Source organism: Sus scrofa, chromosome 7, assembly GCF_054392235.1.
Source record: "Sus scrofa isolate SSC_HxYL_T2T_F1_AM1 chromosome 7, Sscrofa_HxYL_maternal_Yorkshire_Landrace_v2.0, whole genome shotgun sequence".
Lineage (NCBI taxonomy): Eukaryota > Metazoa > Chordata > Mammalia > Artiodactyla > Suidae > Sus > Sus scrofa.
The window spans coordinates 104,958,137-104,979,971 of NC_139389.1; the positions used below are offsets into that span (position 1 = coordinate 104,958,137).

Genomic DNA, 21,835 nt, shown 5'->3' on the forward strand with positions numbered 1-21,835 from the left:
GGAAAATAAATATGCCAACTGACAGACTATTTAGCCTTTAAAAGAAATGATGTTTTGATACATTACAACATGCATGAAACTTGAAAATATTATGCTATGTGAAAAAGGTCAGTCACAAAAGACCACATGTTGTGTCATTCTATTAAATCTATAGACAGAAGGACAGACCTAGGATGGGTAAAGGGCAGAGGAGAATAGGTAGTAACTACTAGTGAGTTTGGTATTTCTCTTAGGGTAATGAAAATATTCTAAAATTAGACTGAAGTGACAGTTGCATAACACTGTGAATATACTAAAAACAGACGAACTGAACACATTAAATGGGCTAAATTTTTGGTATGTAGAAATCATTAGTCACTGGTCGGGTTAGAAAAGTAAATTCTCAGGACTAAATGGGCAGTGTGGAAACTGAAACAACTACATTCTCTTTTCCAAGTGGTTTGGAAAAGAAGGGAAGGAAATTATTATTAGTTTATACTTGGTATTCTAAGTCCTCTTCTGTATGATGTTGAATAAAGATTCCTAGAAGCATTAATATTTATCTGAGAGGAAATAATTTCAATCTGAAGTATGGTAGTATACTACAGTAAATACAGCATATAGTATTTTAGTAATTATGGTATATTTGACTGATACATGGTAAAGAGGATGTTATCTTTCGATTCTTTCTAGTAGTGTTGGGTTTTAGAGCACTGAATTCAACATTTTCCTCTACAGGACTTCTTGTCATGGCGCAGCAGAAACGAATCTGACTAGCATCCATGAGGATGAGGTTTGATCCCTGGCCTTGCTCAGTGGGTTAAGGATCTGGCGTTGCCATGAGCTGTGGTGTAGGTTGCAGATGGGGCTCAGATCCCAAGTTGCTGTGGCTATGGTATAGGCCAGCAGCTTCAGCTCCTATTAGACCCCTAGCCTGGGAACCTCCATATGCTGCAGGTGTGTCCCTTTTAAAAAAAGACCAAAAAAAGAAAAAAAGAAAAAAAGCCATTTTCCTCTACAAAATTAATTATGTCTAGGACCTATATTTTGAAACGGTATAGACATTAGGTCCACTATAGTATAGGCCCAGTATAGACATAAAGGCCAGTAAAGAGAAGTACACTTGGGAGGAAGTCTACTATGGTATTCTCTATTCCATGAAATAGAACAAATGAGAGAACCCCCAGAGGTTACTTTTATACTAGTGGTTTTAAGACATTGGTTTTGATGATTTTGAAAGATTAGAAACAAAATCAAACTGTCTTCCAGTAGAACATGCAGGTGATTCAAGTTAAGTGACTAAACAGTGTTTCTGACTAGACTTCTTTGGTGGGGGGGAATCTATAGAGAGGATAGTTTTCACACATGCCTGTTATCTATACAAATATAATTACTGCATTGTCTTATACAGCTTTCTTTAAACTTTTAAAAACATACATACAAAGGAGTTTCCAAAGATTAAAAAGAAACCTAGATTCATCGAAGATGAGTTAAAAAAAAACTCGTTACTTTTCTAAGGTCACTTCTTTCCTTTAATTCTGCTTAAATGCAAAAGCTGGTAATTTCACCGGTATCAATATCCATACCAAAGTAATAAACTATTTAAAAGAAAGTGGATTATGTCCACGTGCTTTATTTAAATTAATTTACTGTGATATCAAGGCCTGCTGAAGCAAAATAACTTGGCAAGGTCAAACCGAAAAGAAAGGGAGTGGTCTCACCAGAGCAACTCGGGTTGGTGTTAAGCCAACATCACCCTGAAGTTTCAAGACGAATGGGATCTTCAGGGAACTCAGTACAGGACTGGATGCAAACACACAGACACCAAACCTACTTTCAATGTACTTTAAAAACATCAACATTTCAGCGACCATGTTTAGAGAGCTGCTGCAATGCGGAAGGTGCCCTCCCAATCATTCACAAGAGTTTAAGTTGGGGTCATTAACTCTGGGAGAATTAAGCCAGTTCACAAACTAGTAAACTGAAACCTGAAGAAGTTCGAAGTTGTACAGCTAAATCAAGTAAATACGTCTAGTCCCAAAGACCCAGAGTATCGTCAAGCTGTAGCGGGGTGTTAAGGGCGCGATACAAATTTAGGAATCATTCAGACTTGGGTTAAAATCTGGTTCTGACATCTCTCTCAGAAGCACTACCAAAAAAGGTAAGTGGACGACTCGAGATGCCACTACCAGTTCGAGGAGACTAGAAGGACCGCCTAAACGCTCTCAAACTATCGCTGCCACTCCTGGCCTGGCATTACAGTTTCCCTGCAGTTTAATTCCAGCCAAACTTGAGCTCCCACGCCTCCCGGAATCCCGCCCCCCACACTTCCTCCTCCCTGCGCTCACCAACATGGGGACTCCATAACGTAGGGTCTTGTTTTTGCGGAAGGCGCGCATCACCGCTTGAGGGAACATGACTGAACTCTCCAGCCTGCTTGGACGCTCCGCCAACCAGGCCCTGCGCGGGCTGCCGAAACGCAGTAGCTCAAGCTCTCTCCAGACAAGGACGCCCGTAACTCACCTTCTTCGCTTGGCCTCCCAGTCCTTTTCAGATAAGCCTCTGCCAGGCAAAAGCAATCGATCTGTTGTAACATACTCGCGATTTCCCCCCGGAAATTCGAGCGTCAGAGGTTGGTTCCGCCAAGTTGCTTTGCAATTGGGAATTAAGGGGTTTAAATCGTGTTTGTAGCCGTCATCAAAGGCTGTGGAAATCTGTAGCTCCTGTGTTCTGAATCTCGAACAATGTATTCTTAGAACAGCGACCCCCCCCCATGAAAATCAGCTTAATAAAATCAGATTTTTTAACAAGTTACTTTTTAGTTATTTGTGAGATGGGTAGTTTACCAGCTTAATAAAAATGAAAAAAAAAAAAAGAAATTGCTACGAAAGCTTAGATTGAATGAATGGTAATCAGTGTAATGTCTGGCTATCTGATTTTTTTTTTTTTTTGTCTTTTTGCCATTTCTTGGGCTGCTGCCACGGCATATGGAGGTTCCCAGGCTAGGGGTCGAGTCGGAGCTGCAGCCACCGGCCTATGCCAGAGCCACAGCAACGCGGGATCCGAGCAGCGTCTGCAACCTACACCACAGCTCATGGCAACGCCGGATCCTTAACCCACTGAGCAAGGCCAGGAATCCAACCCACCACCTCATGGTTCCTAGTCGGATTTGTTAACCACTGAACCACGATGGGAACTCCTATCTGTGAACTTCTAATGCTAGAGCTTTTACTGCCACATAGCCTGTAATCTTCAGTCATAGATGAAGGTTTATTTTCCATTCGTTCAGCAACCATCCAGCATACCCTTTTGTGGGTCATTAGGAGGCAGGAGGAACCAGAGATGAAAAGACATGAGCCCTGCCTTAAAGAGGCTGGCAGTCTAATGGGCACACAAATGAACCATCAGTAACTTGGGAAACAGCCCCCACCATGTGCCATTTGCCAGAATGCCTCACTTATCAAGTGCTGTTTGAGATGACATAATAAACTGCAGGTGATGCAGAGTCACATTTCCCATGCTCTCCCTGAAATCTTTCCATCTGTCCCTGCCTCTCTATTACCACTGAAAGATTCCTGGCTTAATTCGTTACTCTTGCCAACTATTAAAGTAGCCCCTAAGTGATCTCTAGAGAAGAAACTCCTGATCTCCTTCCTGCCTTTGGGCTGATTTAATAATTAATACCTATATTTATAAGGCCACTGGGTCTAAAACAACAAAAGAAACAAAAAAAAACCCTCTTAATTGTCAATCTAAAATCTATCTCCCACACTGCTGGCAATTATCTAAGAGGCATAAATAATGATGAGATTCTGTTTTTGCCTACAGTAGTCACTCCAGTTGTTACCAACCTGGGTTCTTGGCCCTCCTTAATAGAAATTTGTAAGAGGCCAGATAGGAAAATAAAGGTAAGAATATTAGGACAATTGGACTTCCAGCCACTTCACGTTATGAAGTTTGAACCTCTGTCACTTTCGTAAGTCTCCTGTCAGGGAGAGACTGCTGGACCAGGATCAGCACCATGTGAGGTGAGCCGTTCCCACCTCTTGTCACCCGTGAAGGGGAGACGTTGCTGGCCGTGGGAAGCAGGCCTCAAATCTGAGAGGAATGTTGCTACAGCTACCTGACATCCACTCTAGAAGCAGGAGAGGACAGCGAGAGGAAAAGACAGAGAGAGAAGCAGAGAGATATCAAGAGAGGGAAAGGGAGGAGTTCCCGTTGTGGCACAGTGGTTACGAATCCGACTAGGAACCATGAGGTTGCGGGTTCAATTTCTGGCCTTGCTCAGTGGGTTAAGGATCCGGCATTGCCGTGAGCTGTGGTGTGGTTCGCAGACGCAGCTCAGATCCTGCCTTGCTGTGGCTCTGGCGTAGGCTGGCGGCTACAACTCCGATTAGACCCTTAGCCTGGGAACCTCCATATGCTGCGGGAGTGGCCCTAGAAAAGGCAAAAAAAAAAAAAAAAAAAAAAAAAAAAAAAGAGAGAGAGAGAGGGAAAGGGAAAGTTTTACCTGAATGAGGGTATGGAGGTCCCCAGGGCCCACACTGATGCTGAAACAAGAGGTTCAGGCAGCTGCTTATCACCCACGAGGAAACTGCATTCAGTGGTCCCAGAGGTGCCCAGATCCTCTCCCAGAAAAGGGACAACAGCCCCTTGGGCACCACTGAGTCTGTTACTGACCTGGGTTCTTGACCTTGCTAAATCAATAGAAATTGATGAGGCCAGATAGGAAAATTCAGGCAAGGCTTTGCTGGGGCTCCTGCTGCAGTCAGGAGAGTTACAACAAACAACAGGTTCCCTTGCTTTCTCACTTGCTGGGGGGAGGCAGCGATGGGGGTGGAGGTGGGGAGAAAGCAGTTGCCTTATATGGGGTAAGGGCATGGGGGGGGGGTCCTGGGATTGGGCCAGAGGGGTAGATTAGGTGGTCCGCCCTCCCCTTTGGTGGTGTCCTATGCAGAGGGCATGCTAGTACCCTGCTTTTGCTTACAACACCCTGTTTTTCTCTCAGCTCTTCAGAAGTGGCAGTTGGGTTTTTAGTTTTTTAATCTTCTTGCCCATAATTTGCCCCAACTGTGCATGTACATGGTAATTTTTAGTCCCTTATAGTATCTTTGTATTTTGTCGCTCAAGGAGATCTTTGTCCAGGGGCAAGCATAGCAGCCACTGCAGCAAGGATCCCAGGTCCCAGGTCCCAGCCTGTCTCACAATTTTCTTAGCAGAGAATTTAATGCCCTTTGTAATACAACTCTGGCCTGCCTTTTCTGCCACTGTTCTTCGTCCATTCCATGCTCCATCCTGGAAGAGATATTACCCCTGAGTGTTGCATGAACTTCCACATCTTCAAAATGCAGCTTTAGGGACACCAGGTTCTTGAGGCCTCCCTTACCCCACAAGCAATGTGAATTATTTCCTCCTCAGAGCTCCATTAGTCTGACGAAAATTTATCACAGACCTCTATCACACTGTATTATTGATTTCAGTGTACAAAGTCATTGTCGTTCCAAATAGTATATAATAAGCACAATGAAAAAAGGATAATGGAAAGAACATTTCAGAGTTTGAATTTGAACCTTGGAGTTTCATTTTTGGTTCTGGGTTTGAAAAAAATGAATCAATTCCTACCCCCAAGGCATTACCTGAATTGAGCCAAGGATGATTTTTACTTATTTTTATTTTAAAATTTCATATTCTTGAGGTATAGTTGGCTTGCCAAGGATGATTTTTACTTATTTTTATTTTAAAATTTCATATTCTTGAGGTATAGTTGGCTTACAATGTTGTATTAATTTCTGTTGTACAGCAAAGTGATTCAGTGATACACACACACACACACACACACACACACATCATTCTTTTTCATATTCTTTGCCTTTATGGTTTATCACAGTATATAGAATATAGTTCCCTATGCTATACAGTAGGACCTCGTTTATCCATTGTACATGTAATAGTTTGCTTCTGCTGGTTCCTAAACTCCCAATCCATCCCCCCACCTCTCCTCACCCTTGGCAATCACAAGACTATTCCCCATGTCTGAGTCTGTTTCTGCTTCATAGATAAGTTCAGTTGTGTCATATTTTAGATTCCACATATAAGTGATATCATATGGTATTTGTCTTTCTCTTTCTGACTTACTTCACTTAGTATGATAATCTCTAGGTCCATCCATGTTGCTGCAAATGACATTATTTCATTCTTTTTAATAGCTGGGTAGTATTCCTCCGTGTGTGTGAGCATGCGTGCGCGCATGCGTGTGTGTTTGTATCTCACATCTTTGTCTATTCATTTGTTGATGGGGACACAGGTAGTTTCTATGTTTGAGCCAAGGAAGATTTTAGAGTGATCAGGATAAGGTTTATTAAAGCAAGACTACTAATTCCTTCCCTTACCCCTAGTTCTCCAATCTGCCCCACAACATCTCTAAGGAAGAGACAACTTGCAAATCTGGGGACTGGAGCAATAAGAAAGGTGAGAGAACTTAGCCTGAGAGGTTAAGTCACACTACACAGTTGGTAGTGCTGTGAGAAAAGTATGGAGATTCTGAGAAAGAGTCTGGAGCAGTTGTAGAATATAGAATTTAGAATTGCAGGGATGGCATTGTAAACAGGGTTGTTATGGTTGTTATGGTTTATGAACAGAGTCTCCTTCAGTGTTTTATTCCTTTGTATTTTGAGTGGTTTGATGTATACCTTTTTGTTGTATGTTTGTTTAATTCATGTCTGTGCAGAGATGGAACCATATACGACCACAGGATTTGCTAGAGAATGTACTGTGAAGTACGCAAAATTTGTATGTGGCATTGCCTCTTATTCACTTCCTTTTGATAATTCAGAACTCATGCAGCATCCAGATTAGTTAAGTGTATTATGTCTCCAGCTTTTCCTCATATCTTAAATGACAGGGGCTCTATTCTAAAAGTCCAGACCTTTTCCTACCTTTTCACTACATAAAACATCACGTTATAGATCTGGCTGTAATAAAGCCCAGCACTCAGCTAATACTTAGTAAAAGATTAAATCATATGCATATAATCTAAGTGATGCTACAGCTAATAATCTTTATCCTTTTCAGATAAAGTATATATTCAATTTAAGTAAATATAGGTCTTCAGTCTCCCATTTATTCAATCATTCAAATAAGTACTTATTAAGAGCCTTGAATTGATCTTGAAGAGCAACTGAAGAGTAAGAATTAGAAGCATGTGGGAAGATTTTCATGAGACAAAATTGGGGCAGTGAGGAATCTAAGCACCTAACAAATAATAATATTCTTACTGTAAGCATCACTACTGTATTCCTCAATTTCTCTGTTAAACCAGAATAAGTGATATTTATCATTATTCTCACAAATCTCACGAAAACAAAAGAGCCCATCAGGATAGCTTCTGTTGCCTTCTGGAATATGACTCAAATCCCATCTGTGTGTTTCTAGTGTTAATAAACACTCAAAACATTGACCCAGCCATCTTAACTGCCACATTCCTATGTGGAAGTTTACAAAAATTTACATCCAGGAAACAAGGCATCTCTACCACCCCTGCCAGTCTGCCAGGACTAGTATGTTCTTGATGTCTAGTCAAGTTGTATTATTCTCCAGCATCTGCTCTATCATCACTTAACCCATGCAAGTATATGGGAGGGTTGTTATCAAAATCACCAGTCTTGAATGCTTTAGCACTGAAATGAAGTTTTAGAATTACGGCCAAATGTAATGGCTATGGTACAGAAAGATTACTTCATCAATTTTCTGGTTTCATAACTGACATCTCATATATAATTTAATTCACTAGAAAAAACCTAAAATTTTGGAAGAGCATGATTCCAGACTCATTTTACAGGTGAGCAAATTGAGGCTCAGAAAGGTTAAAAGTTACATTTTGTGAGCTAGTATACATGCCCCAACTTGAACTAAACTTCCTATAGAATTTGACAATATTGACTATCTCCTCCCTCGGCTTCCATGGATGTTTGGCTCCCATGCATCCTCTCCATCTCCAAGATTTCTTTTGTCTTCTTTAGCCTTATAAACCTTAAACTAGAGTTCTTTGCTCTCTTCCCCCTCTGCCTTTTTTTTTTTTTTTTTTTTTTTTGGTTCAGTGACTCTCAAACTGAAGTGTGCACAGAACCTACTGGAGTGTTTCTTAAAATGCAGACTGCTGTGTCCCATCCCCAAGGTTTCTGATTAAGATGATCTGAAATGGGACCTGAAAACTTTATTTTATTTGCTTATCAGGGCCACACTTGCAGCATATGGAGGTTTCCAGACCAGGGGTCAAATTGGAGCTGCCGCTGCTGGCCTCCACCACAGCCACAGCAATGCCAGATCAGAGCCGCAAATGCAAACTACACCACAGCTCACAGCAATGCCAGATCCTTAACCCACTGGGAGAGAGGCCAGGGATTGAACCCGCATCCTCATAAATTCTAGTCATGTTTGTTACTGCTGAGCCATGATGGGAACTCCTGGATTTTCTAAAGAGTTTCCAGATCCTGCTACTGCTGGTGGTAGTCTGGGGACTACACCATGAGAACTACTGCTGTATCCAATTTTGCTAGGTAAATTCAACTTTCACTTTGGCTTAAAATTTTATCACAGTGTAGATGACTTCTGGTACATTTCCAGTGGCCTAACTGGTTTTTTAACACCTTTAAGTCAACATTCCACAAAGATTGCTTTTGGAGGGTGCAGGGAGTCTTTCCATCCATTCCATCTAATTTCTCTTTTCTTTCCTTTTCTTTTTCTTTCTCTCTCTCTCTCTTTTTTTATTTATTTTTTATTTTTTAAATTTTTTTTTTTGGTCTTTTTAGGGCTGCATCTGCAGCATATGGACATTCCCAGGCTAGGGGTCAAATCAGAGCATCAGCTGCTGGCTTATGCCACAGCCACAGCAATGCTGGATCTGAGCCACATCTGCAACCTACACCACAGTTCACAACAACACCAGATCCTTAACCCACTGAGCAAGGGCCAGGGATTGAACCCGCAACCACATGGATCCTAATCGGGTTCGTTAACCACCAAGCCATGAAGGGAACTCCTGTCTTCACTTTTTAAAATTATTTTTGCTGCCCTGACTGGGTGAGTTCCACTTACCTCCCTTCAAGATCAGGGACCTTTTTGTCTGCATCATCTGGTCTGCTGTTGAACCCCTCTTGTGTATTTTTCAGCTAAGTTATTGTATTCTTTAGCTCTGTGACTTCTGTTAGGTACTTGTATTTTCTCTCTCTTTGTGGAAATTCTTGCTGTGTTCATCTAATCTTCTGCCCAGTTCACTGAGTATTTTTTTGTGATCTTTACTTTTATCTCTTTATCAGGTAAATTACTTTTCTCTGTTTCAGTAAGGTTTTTCCCCTAAGAGTTTATCTCTTTCTTTCATTTGGAAAATATTCCTCTGTGTCTTCATTTTGATTTACTCATTGTGTTGCTTTCTACACAGGAGATAAACAGCCCTCTCTCCCTTCTTGAAGAAGTGGCCTTGTATAAGAGTAAATCTTGTCGTTCAATCCTTGCCCAGCTCCTTGTCATCTTTCAAACCTTTATGTTTGTCCAAGCAGGCTATTATATTTTTAATACTCCTGGAAGTTAAGGATGTGCCAAGACCTGTCAGTATTTCTAGGAGAGGATCTCACCACCTAGACTGAGGCTGTTTGGAAGCCAGACCCTCAGGCAGCAGCTTCTAGAGTATGCACATATATATAGTCCTGTGGGCCTGGAGGTGTAAAACGTACCAGTAAGGTGATCTGGCAGTAGCCCTTGGGAAACAGTCAAAAATTGAGGATCAAGATGAAAGTATGAGCTCTTTTTTGGGACTTATCAATGAGCTGGAACAAGGCAGAGGGAAGGCACCAAGATGTAGGTACCCACAGCCTATATTCCTTGAGAGCAACTCAATAATCCAGTAAGTTTGTGTTAAACCTGAACTCTGCCCCTTAGGTCAAAGCTTCAGAATGAGAAAAGGGGCCTCCTTCACAGAAAGCCTGGAGAGTGTGCCTCACTTAGCAATCTTCACAGTGCCCTGGGGGTGTAAGCCTGCCAAGAACCAGCTATCTGATTGACACAGTCCCAAGAGGACTGCAAACCATCCCCCACTCCCAACTGTCCAGCAGAGCCGGGTGAGCAAGGGGCATCCCATGGGCAGCAGCTGCAAAAACCAAGGCACCAGACATAAAAACTAGGTCACCAGCAGTACTGTCAAACTGCCCTTCAAGAGACTCTGGTGCACTGGAGCAGAGCAGAGGGAGAGTTTAAGATTGTGCTCACCACCCAAGGTCTCTGGAAAGCATTATAGGCAGCCTTAGATGAGTGTTTAATTAGAGACCTGCCCTCAGGCCACAGTCATCATGATTAACTAATAGGCCTCCACAGAAAGACCAGGTTCTTGGGTCTGTTGCCCTTTGCTGTACTCTGCAGGTGGTAGCTGTTTAAGAACTCTTTCTCTGTTGGCTACAGCCCTGTGGGAACCAAGAGCATAAGCCTCACTGGGCAATGTAGGCAATGTAGAGGTGTCCCCTGCCAGCAGCCACAGAAATCTGGGTGCCTGATAGAGGGGTATGGGTTCCTTTCCGGGTGACCTCAGTTATTAGAGTCCCAAGGGTCAGGAACATAAACTTCAAAGATCTGGGCACCAGACACATTTAAAAATCTCCCTAGCAGAAGATACTGGTGCTCTAGAGCATGGCAAAGGGAGAGTAGAGAGATAGCACCCACGAGTCTCTATCCCTGAAGAATGTTCCAACAGGCCCCCAGATGTGTGTTAAATTAGATGCCTGGGCTCCTCAGGTTGATGCTTTAATAGAATCAAGTGATGCTCCTTCATTTTACTTTGTTTTTATTTTTTTGGGTTTTATCTGTACAATTTTTATTTTGTATTATTTTATTGATTTTGAGATATACTTGACATGCAACACTGTATAAGTGTACAGCATAATGATTTAACTTATACACATCATGAAATAATGACCACAATTAGTTTAGTAAGCAACACTCTCATGAAGATACAAAACTAAACAATTAGAAAAAAACTGTATTCTTTGTGATGAAAACTCAAGACTCAGTGTCTTAAAAACTTCCATACATAACATACAGTAGCATTAACTATATTTATCTTGTTGTACATTACATCCCTGTATTTATTTATCGTAAACTGGAACTTGGTACCTTTTTACTACCTTCATCTCTTCCCCTAAACCTGCCTCTGGTAACCACAAAACTGATCTCTTGTTTCTATGAGTTTTTTTGTGGTTATTTGTATTGAAGCATAACTGATCAACAAAACTATATTAGTTCCTGATACATGGCATAGTGATACCATGTTTCTCTACCTTTCAAAATGCTCACCATAACAAGTCTATCTGTCGCCATACAAAGACATTAACATAATTATTGACTATATTCCCCACACAGTACATTTCAAAACCAGGACTCATTTATTTTAACTAGAAGTCTGTAACTCTCACTTTCTCCTCCCACACCTCTTCCCTTGCAACCGTCTGTTTGTTTTTTCTCTATATAACTCTGTTTATGTTTTGTTATGTTCGTTCATTTTGATTTTTAGATTTCACATGTAAGTGAAATCCTGCACTGTCTTTCTCTGTCTTGACTTATTTCACTTAGCATAATACCCTCTAGGCCCATCTATGTTGTCACAAATAATGAGATTTCACTCTTTTTGATGGCTGAGTAATAACAACAATAATAATAATAAATATATATATATATATACACATTTACACATTATTATGCCATATTCTTTATCCATTTGTCTATGGATGGACTCTTAGCTTGCTCCCGTGTATTGGCTGTCGTAAATGATGCTGCAGTGAACATTAGGGGTGCATATATCTTCTCAAATTAGTATTTTAATTTTCTTTGGATAAGTACCCAGGAGTGAAAACACTGGATTGTATGGTAGTTCTTTTTAATTTTTTGAGGAAGCTCCATACTATTTTCCAAAATGGTTGTACTAACTTACATTCCTACCAAGAGTGCCCAAGAGTTTCCTTTTCTCCGAATGTTGCCAACACCAGTTATTTGCTGTCCCTATGTTGACAGCCATTCTGAAAACTGTGAGGTGATATCTCCTTGAGGTTTTGATATTTTTGGATTGCCTTCTTTTACTAAGAAAAATGAAGAAAATTAAACACCTGCTGATAAAGCTGATCAGTTGTGAGGATGATGCACTTGTCACCTGTAACACAAACTTTTGGGGGGAAACCTCAAAAATGTATCAAATATATTTATCTTCAGAACAAAGTAAATAGTTTTTTTTTTGGTTTTGATTTTGATATCCCTAATGATTAGCGATGTGTACACATGAAAGTAATGCAATGTTATATGTCAGTTATACCTCAATAAAAATTATAAAAATGCACTGGTGCCAGGGTCAACATCATCTCTAAGTTCAGTCATGTCTCTTCTCTCTAGTACAGTTTGACTCTAGGAAATATTGCCACAGATCAGTGTTTGTTAAGAGCTATGTGGATAATAAGTTATCTCAAGAAACAGAGGTCAGGAACTAGGCCCATCCCAGTGGAACCCACTGCTTGCATTACTATCAGATATTCAGCAGCAACCACTCACTCAGGGCACTGCAATGACCTACTGAAGACACTGCCAAAAACACCAGCTCAGAAACCATATCCTAGACGGATGGAGTGCTGTCCTTCAGGTACAGTGTGTACGTCAAATCAAAGACTGCTATGTGGTACTGTACATCCATTATGAAAGACACATGGGATCGGGAAGTCAGGAATAGAAGTTGGGTGATCCCCCTTACCGTGTCTCTTAATGATCCACTGGTGGTTTCCTGCCAGCACTCCCAGCAACTGTGTGTTCTCCAGGTCACACAGGGAGTGCACTCTTGTCGGGAACACAGCATGAGTGCCATGGAACTGCAGGCTACAGCTGCCATCAGGGCCCCTCAGTCATCCTTTGTCCAAGGACTAGCCTGTGAGAGGAAGAGTCCCATTAAGAATAGAGCAATAGACGCTGTGTTCCAAGGGAGGTAAGGCTGCCAATCCTCAGTCGAGGCTTGGAGGATCACCTGTGGAAGCCAGTGACACACTTGGCCGACTCCTGGAACTCCTTTGGGCAATGGTACCTGTGAATGGACTTGAGTAGCAACCTTGACCTGAGAAGTCTCAGACTCCTGGAGGACAAAGGTGCAAAATTTCAAAAGCAACACAATAGAGAGTCCCCTGTTTCCCCTTATGTTCTATTCTGCCCCATTTATTTCTTCTTTCTTAGACGCATACACCCATAAAACTACCACAAGCCTTGCAAAGGCAGTTCTCAGCAGTAGTATCCTGGTGGTTATCGGGACTCCTCCAAGGGGCAGGATAACAGGAAGGAGTCTTGTGCACTAGTTTTGGTTAAAGGTTAAACTGCTGCTAAAGTTAAAATATAGCAGTGACTCCAATTCCTCCTATCTTGTAAAAATCCTTGAGAATTCCCTTGTGGCACAGCAGGTTAAGGATATTGTGCTGTCACTGCAGCGACCAAAAGAAAAAAAAATCCAAAACAAACAAAACAAAGAACTCTGACCCTGCTTCAATAGTGAAGTCACGTGGTCTGATCTATAGTTGTTCTCTGATATGGTTCAGCTCAATGAAGCCTTACCCTCTACTGGAGTCACATTAAATCTTTTGTAAAAAAATAAATGGTGCCATTTCCTGTGAGAGGGTGGAAAATGTTCCAACACTGCTCGGGGAGGTTAAAAACACAGTCCATCAAAAAACCCTAATTTTCTTCAGTGTGGAGGTTAAATCCTCCTCCTGTTCTCAATTGCTTTGTTTTTGTTTGTTTTTTCATAGCTTGGATGTTACGGCCATAAATCTCTTGAACTTCTGTTAGACTGAAGTCAGTCTTTTGCTTTTCTTGCGTTCTTTGGATAAGCAGGAAATTAGGCATTGTTCCTCACGTGGGACATGTTTCTCCCTCTGTCTCAGACTTCTTTTACCAGCGGAAACGCCCATCTACCCAAACTGCTGGAAGATGTGCTGTAGAAATATGGTCTGCTACAAAGGTCCTTACTCTTATTAATTTCTTCTTCACTGAGTACCGTCTAGAACTGCAGGGGCCCTTTGGTTTCCCAGCCATGTTAAATTGTAAAGGTGGCAACTTAGAAGAAAGGACATTAGAATAGCCATCACACCACAGGCGGCTTACCTCCGTTGGTACAAAGAAGCCAAGAGAAGAAGTATTTTGAACTGGTCCTAATATTTTGTGGCCCCTATTATGCAACTTTCACATTAATTCTTCCTGTCCCCGAGACCTTGTCTTTCTGTTTACTTATGTCCCTGTGTCTCACAACACCACTCCTTTCTCACCTCCCTTCTCACCTCATCCCTGTCTTCCTTTCAGCATCCTTGATTCTCTTCTTCCCCTTCTGATGCTCCCTCTTACCTTTGTTCTGGAACTTCACTATTTCCTGGTGTGCCTCAGCCCGAGCAATAGGAACAACATCTCCCTGAGCTTTGCTGCCCTTGTCTGAGAATAATCCAGCTGTGTTAACTAGGCTGTAAGTATTTTCTCTCACATGTCTGGTATCAATTAGAAACTGCTTTTAAGGAATACCCATGTTGGGCCTTAACCTGGGACAGCCACTTTTTTTTTTTTTTTTTTCAGGTCTGACCTATACTTGAACTATCAAATGCTGTTTAGAAACCTAAAATAGACTGGAGATCACACCCATCCTCAGGTTAAACACTTAGTTCAACATTCTGGAACTAGCATGATAACCAGAGAGGATACCATACACACTCAAGTGTATGGTAGTATAAATTAAACAGCTTGAGGGAAACAAAAGATCCTTCACCAGTGCAAAACAGATCAGTAAGGATATGAGTAGATACTGGGAAAATGGAAATCAAGAGAGAAAAAACAAAACAAAACAGGCTACAGGGACCACAGTTATCATGTTTTGGCAAATGAACTGCTCGATTTAAAACAAAATGACCCCATCCAAGCTGGCCCTTGGAAGATAAACTTTCATCAATTACCGTTGTATCAACCAGCAATAACCATGTTAGCAAAAGGTCATCCAACATTGATTTTAATAGACATTGGTGCAAAGAGCAAATGCCTTAACCCATGTTTGACAAGGGGTAGTAAGACAGGGCTCAAACCTGTCATGGATGAAGATCCAGGTCACTCTACCAGATCAACCCCATGGACAAGAACACTGCCTAACAGAACTCTATAGATGGGGAAGTTGGACAAATTATGCTTCTCCACTGGGTTAAGTGGATTCTCTACTGCTGCAGCCTTCCGCTGCCCTTAGGGAGCTACCCTCCTCTGGACTCCATGTTTTCAGAGAGGGGTTTGATGCAAGGTCTGAGGCATTTAAGTAGCATGAATAGAACGCAGCTCACTTATGAGACCTGCTTCTAATATTCTCTTATGTAGCGTTTGCTTCCTGTTTCCTTTTATGTAAATTTTGGCCTCTGTATATGTATCAGTCAGTCAGTTCCATCCTGCTGTGCTTAGGCCACTCCTGTGATTTTAAATGCGAGATGGTAGGCATTAACAAGTAGGGGCCTAAAAAAAATCGATATATCAGCAATCAATGTCTCCTTGTGGGGTGGTTGGACCATAAAAGATACAAAATTCCAAAGTCATTATACTTGGAATACTTCCGTTTTAAAACAACCCAAGGTAATCGTGAGACTATAATGTGAATGATAAAATCAATGTTTATTAAGTGCCTACCATATTCTAGGCCCTTCTTAAGTCCTTTCTTTTCACCATGGCAAAACCCTGGAAAACTACCTCTCATCTCTCAATGTCACAGATCAGATAGAGCTTTGATTCTCTGAAAGCCAATGCCTTTGGGCAAGATCACGTACTTACCAGCTTGTTGAACTACAGTTTATAATCATGTGCCTGTGACACCAAATTTTCTATCTTCTTACTGTATCTGTCAAGGTGTCCTGTATGCCATCTTTTATATTAGGCTTATTTAACACTAGCAAGAATGTGAACCAATAACAAAAATCTAGTATATCACCAACCTAGGAAAAGTCTAATGAACTATAAATGTCAGTTCAAACAAGATGTGCTACAGTCACATCGATAAAACATTAGTCTCACAACATAAATAAGTACAAGCTGGTGAATCTGATAGGTCCCACTGTCCTCTCTAGGGATAGTTAGACTATGGCCAGATGTAAAATATTAAATGCATTTAGCCACACAGCCTCTTTTTAAATTGCCAAGTCATTTTATTTCAAGATAACAACTTCAGGATAACTATAGGATTATGTAATTATCAGAGTGATTCTGGATCATTTTTTCCCAGTAAGTGCCAATGTGATTTTCTCTATTTTGTGTGTTCCAGTTCGTATCTACTTGGGTCCAAGGCAGTTCTTCTTTTTAGTAGATGTTTCCACATATCTCTGACTTATAACTTCTTATAGCTGGAAAAGTGCACCAACAACTACCGAAAGCAAAAAAAGGAAAAAACGAAGAAGCAGGAGAACTAGTTCCTTGTCTATTTCCGTTACTATTTTGGTTCCACTATACATGTGTTTATCAGGGGGAGGGCCACTATCTACACTGCCCCCTGCTCCTACGGCACTACAATTTGGTGGTTTCCAACCTTGCTGACAGTGACAGTGCTTTCTGTTGTTGCAGACTCCTCTGAAATTGCATTTCTGGACATCACAGTCAAACCTCAAGTCTGGATAAAAAGTACAGTTTTGGTCCTTGCAGTATTTTCCTGGACCACATGATGCACCATCAACTACAAGCCCCATTTCTGGTACTTGTGAAGAATGGTGTGCGTCGAACCCAAAGCATGTTTGTGGTTTCACGTCGTGTACTAATATATGACGAAATGTAGTGTGCTCATTTCCACTAGGAATTTTGCTGATAGCAGTACAGTGCAGCAATCCGCAGTAAATATCATCTAATTCACATGGAACAGGACGACTTCCTCCTTGGTGCGGCTTCACCCCACAGTTTCCAAATCGGTCACCCTTGACATTCAATGTTTTATAGCACGCTGGTGCAGCATCTTTTATTTTGAAGCCAAAGAGGGCCTGACACTGCATGTCACGGTCACTACAGTTTCCTCTCACACAAACAGCCAGTGGTGAACATGGGGTTCCATCCTGGATATAACTGTCCCTTGGACAAGCATGCGTTGTCCCAGTACAGTATTCTGGTAGATCACAAATACCAAGAACATCTCTGCACACTTTTCCAGGTTGTGCATGTTTACAGTCAATGCAGCAAGGTCCTTGATAGCATGAACTGCCAAGGGTGAAAACACAATGGCTCTCACAACAATTGTCCTTAGCACAGTCTTTTAAGGTGCCACAGTCACAGTCTTCCCTCAGATTTCTGATCTTATCACCACAACGAGGAGCTACATATGGAATATTATCATATGGTATGTTGCGAGCACTCAAACAACCATCCCACCTTCCGTTAACCCAACTGGCAAGTGACCCATAAGAACAATTGCTCATCACATCTAGAAAACCAGGCTCAGGAGCCATGACACATTTTGCTCTTCGGAAACAGTGACAACCTGATGTATCGTGGTCACAGCCGAAAAGATGGCATATAACATGTGCTGAAAGAGATGCCCCCATAAATATGTGATATCTTGCTAGAAATATATATGATGATCCCCAATTGGGTTTGCACAATCCGCTCTTGAAGGCAAAATAATTAGCATGGTGGGCTTTATCGCCAGTAAAAAGAATTGAGCAATCACGTGGATGTAGGTTATGGAGATTAATTTCCCAGTAGCCAAAGTGAGCTACAGCATTGTCAATAGACCTCCATTTTCTAGCACCTACTTCAAACTTTTCTGTCCTTGTCCATATGCACAACAAACGTACATGAACTTCAACAAGGTTATATAGAAAAATTGAATGTACTATGTTGTTTAAAATCATCACATTCTCAACTATAAGTGTCTGATTAGTCTGCTGAAGATATAATGAGTAAGAAACTGTATAGTGCATTTTTAAGGATTTCCTGTGTGGCCACCACATATACACAGGTCCTGCTCTAGGCATCTCAGCAAGCAAGGCCTCCTCATCTGCTTGATTTGTATCTTCCCCTCCAATCTTACATTTTTCATCCTCTCCTGGTGTTTTTTGTGACACAAGCAGAGAAATCACATGCTCAAATTTGGAAGACGCTTCCAGGGGTTTGATTTCGTAAGTGAAGTCGTCCACCTGGAGCATGCCACGCAGACCCCCATGGCAGGTGTCCAGTGTGCCCATGGACCCAGGAACCCCTTCCAGGTAGCCATAGTAGTAACAGTCTCGAGGGACAAAGGGGTAGTCCTCCTGCATGGCGCCTTGGTCATTATCGGTGATGACAGGGAAATGTCTGGGCAGCAAGCTTTTCTTGACTCTCATGTGAACCACATGTCTTTGGCCACCGAAGCGAATCTTGTAGGAGAGCTGGCCTTGTATCTCAGCTGTACTCACTCTGTGGGACACCTTCCTGGGGATCACAATTTCAGAGGCAGTGAAGCGCCATCCTGGTGGCGCATAGGAGCAACAGATCGGGCCCAGGAATAACCAGAGCAGAGGCAAGCAGGAATCACCTCGCAGCTGGGCCTGGGCAGAGGCAGGTCCCATGAGCGAGGAAGCCTGGGGCCAAAGAAACTGCAGTCAAGCGGGAGGCAGGCAAGGCTCTCCCTGGAAGAGCAACCTCAACGGCAGTATGGTCCTGAGGAGAGCAGAGAGAGGCTGGAGGCCTGGCATCCCCAGAGAGGTGGAGCAGGGACAGGGAGGCTGTTACATAACAATGGTGGACTCATGAGTAGGACAGGCTGGGCTAAGGATCCTGGCACAGGGGTATTAGGAAGAAACAAGGGAAAAATTAGAAAAAGTCTATGTTGAGAGGTGCCCTGGTCTCTTGGAGAAGTCACGGGAAAGAATAAATGCATTTGGTGCAGTCTTTAGATAGTTACTGACTTTTCTTTTTTCTCAACACAAAATGAAATAAGGCATCAATTTGTAACTAAAGTACGAAGTGGAGAAGAGAATGGATGATTCTCCTTGTAAGAATTTTGAGGAGAAAAAAATAAACTCAAAATGGATTAAAGACTTAAACATAAGAAGACACCATACAACTCCAAGAAGAGAACATAGGCAAAACATTCTCTGACATCAACTGTACATATGTTTTCTTAGGTCACTGTCCCAGGCAATAGAAATAAAAACAAAAATAAACCCATGGGACCTAATCAAATTTACAAGCTTTTGCACAGCAGAGGAAACCATAAACAAAACAAAAGGACAACCCACAGAATGGGAGATAATTACTTTTGAGGAAACTCCATATTGTCTTCCACAGTGGCTTCACCAATTTACCTTCCCACCAAGTGTTAAAAGTGTTCCCTTTTCTCCACACTCTTTCCAGCATTATTAGTGTCCTTTTTCTTTTTTGTTTTTGTCTTTTTAGAGCTACATCTGTGGCATATGGCAGTTCCCAGGCTAGGGGTTGAATCAGAGCTGTAGCTGCCAGCCTACACCACAGGCACAGCAACGCAGGATCTGAGCCATGCCTGTGACCATAGCTCATGGTAACACCAGATCCTTAACTTACTGAGCAGGCCCAGGGGATCGAACCTGAGTCCTCATGGATACTAGTCAGGTTTGTTAACCACTGAGCCACGACAGGAACTCCAGTTATTAGTAGCCTTTCTAATGATGGCCATTCTGACTGGTATGCGATGGTACCTCACTCTAGTTTTGTAACTGTAAATTTTATTGTATGCCTCAAAAAAGTTGATTAGAAAAAATTTTGACTTTAGTTTCTTTTTGGCTTTTCAGACTATTGCATCATTATCCTGATCATTATCTCTTTTATCTCTTCAAAAATCATTTCTGCGTAGAAATGCCTGTAAATGGACTCAACTCAAAATAAGGCAGTTACCATCAATAACTTTACTCCTTTGATTTCTCCTCGTGTGGATTGTATCTTTTAGTTGGAACCAGTAACACACACAACAATATTTAGAAAAGAAGAATGCACTGCCACATAAATGTGCTGTATGCAATACTGGAGGATTTTTTAAAATCAGAGCAGCCAGGGATATTCAAGAAGAGACAGGTAAGATTGAACTCAGCTGGAAATGAATCACCATGAGCACAAAAGTAACTTCTTCTGTTTTTCTTTTTTATCAAAGTGTAGCTGATTTACGATATTACATTGGTTTCAGGTGTACAACATGGTGATTCCATATTTTTATGTATTGCACTTATTTAAAGTTATTACATTTTTTAGTTTCTAGCTATTTTAAAAAATAAAGTTATTAGCCTTTAAATATATGATGCCAATGCTACTCCCTCCTGGTCTCCAAAATTTCTGCAGAAAAATCAGCTGATGGCCTTTTGAATTAGTGTTTGCCTTTTCTTCTTATACATATCCAGATGTGGAATTGCTCAATCATATGTAGTTTCACTTTTAGTTTTTGACAAACCTCCATACTGTTTTCCATAGTAGCTGCACCAATTTGCATTTCCACCAACAGTTCATGAGGGTTTTTTCTCCACATCTTCACCAACACTTTTTGTTTCTTCTCTTTTTGAAAATAACCATTCTGACACATGAGGTCACATCTCATTGGGTTTTTATTTGCATTTCTCTAATGATCCATGATGATGAGCATCTTTTCATGTGCCTGTTGGTCATCTATATGTCTTCTTTGGAGAAATGTCTGTTCAGATTCTCTGCCCATGTTTTAGTCAGATTTTTTTTTTCACATTGAGTTGTATGAGTTCTTTATACATTTTGGCTATTACACCTCATTGGATATATTATTTGCAAATATCTGCTCCCATTCATAAGGTGGCTTTCCACTTTGTTGATATTTTCTGTTACTGTGCAAGAAACATTTTAGTTTGACTAGGTTCCATTTGTTTATTTTCTGTTTCCTTTCTCTAAGGAGACATATCAAAAAAAAACCCCAAAAACCAAAAAACTGCTAAGGCCAATGTCAAAGAATGTACTGTTTATGTTTCCTCCTAGATGTTTTATGATTTCAGGGCTTACATTGAAGTCTTTAATTTGAGTTTATATTTGTTTCTGAGGTGAGAATGTTGTCCAGTTTTCCCAATACCATTTATTGAAAAGGCTGACTGTTTCCCATTGTATTTTCTGGCCTCTTTTGTTGTAAGTTAATTGCCATATAAATGTGGGTTTTGATTATTGTAGCTTTGCAATATAGTTTGAATTCAGGAAGTATGATACCTCTAGCTTTGTGCCTCTCTCTCAAGATGTCTTTGGCCATTCAGAGTCTTTTGTGTTTCTATGCATATTCTAGAGTTATTTGTTCTAGTTTTGGGAAAAATGCCATTCATATTTTCATAAGGATTGCACTGAATCTGTAGGTTGCCTTGGGTTAATACAGTCATTTTAACAACATTAATTTTTCCAACCCATGAGCATGGTATATCTTTCCATTTGTTTGTTATCTTCAACTTCTTCCATCAGTGTCTTATAGTTTTCAGAGTATAGTCATTCTACCTCCTTATTCTTAAGTATTTTATTCTTTTGATGTGATCATAAATGGGATTGTTTCCTTAATTTCTCTTTGTGATAGTTTGTTGTTAGTGTCTAGAAATGCAATAGATTTCTGTACATTAATTTTGTATCATGCAACTTTATTGTATTCATTGATGAGTGCTAGTATTTTTTCAGTGGTATCTTTTGGATTCTCTATGTATAGTATCATGTCATCTGCATCAATGATGGCTTTAATCAAAACGAAAGAAAATGTGATGGAGCTTCAAATCTTGACTGTTGAAACCCAGTTATATTACCTAGAGATGGTAACTTCTCATCTCCAAAGTTGTATCTCTCCATCTTTAGCATGGGGTAATAA

General features: G+C 41.0%; 2 protein-coding genes across 5 annotated transcripts in view; both read right to left on the reverse strand.

The window, feature by feature from the left end:
• The window catches only part of COX16 (cytochrome c oxidase assembly factor COX16), a 49,521-nt gene that overhangs the window by 18,682 nt on the left and 9,004 nt on the right, over nt 1-21,835 (reverse strand). For 2 of the 4 annotated variants that reach the window (XM_084969633.1, XM_003128623.5), the window contains exon 1: nt 2,328-2,531. In XM_084969633.1, the coding sequence (XP_084825759.1) occupies nt 2,328-2,396 (69 nt within the window). In that variant the 5' untranslated portion in view covers nt 2,397-2,531. Of the gene's footprint in view, nt 1-2,327; nt 2,532-12,754; nt 12,926-13,021; nt 16,155-21,835 lie in introns of those variants that run through there. The other 2 variants (XM_084969632.1, XM_084969631.1) reach the window with 2 other exon arrangements.
• Nucleotides 16,179-21,688, reverse strand: LOC110255249 (disintegrin and metalloproteinase domain-containing protein 20-like). The gene has a single exon (XM_084969627.1). It carries the CDS (start codon nt 18,579-18,581, stop codon nt 16,389-16,391), a length of 2,193 nt encoding a protein of 730 aa, XP_084825753.1. The 5' UTR covers nt 18,582-21,688; the 3' UTR covers nt 16,179-16,388.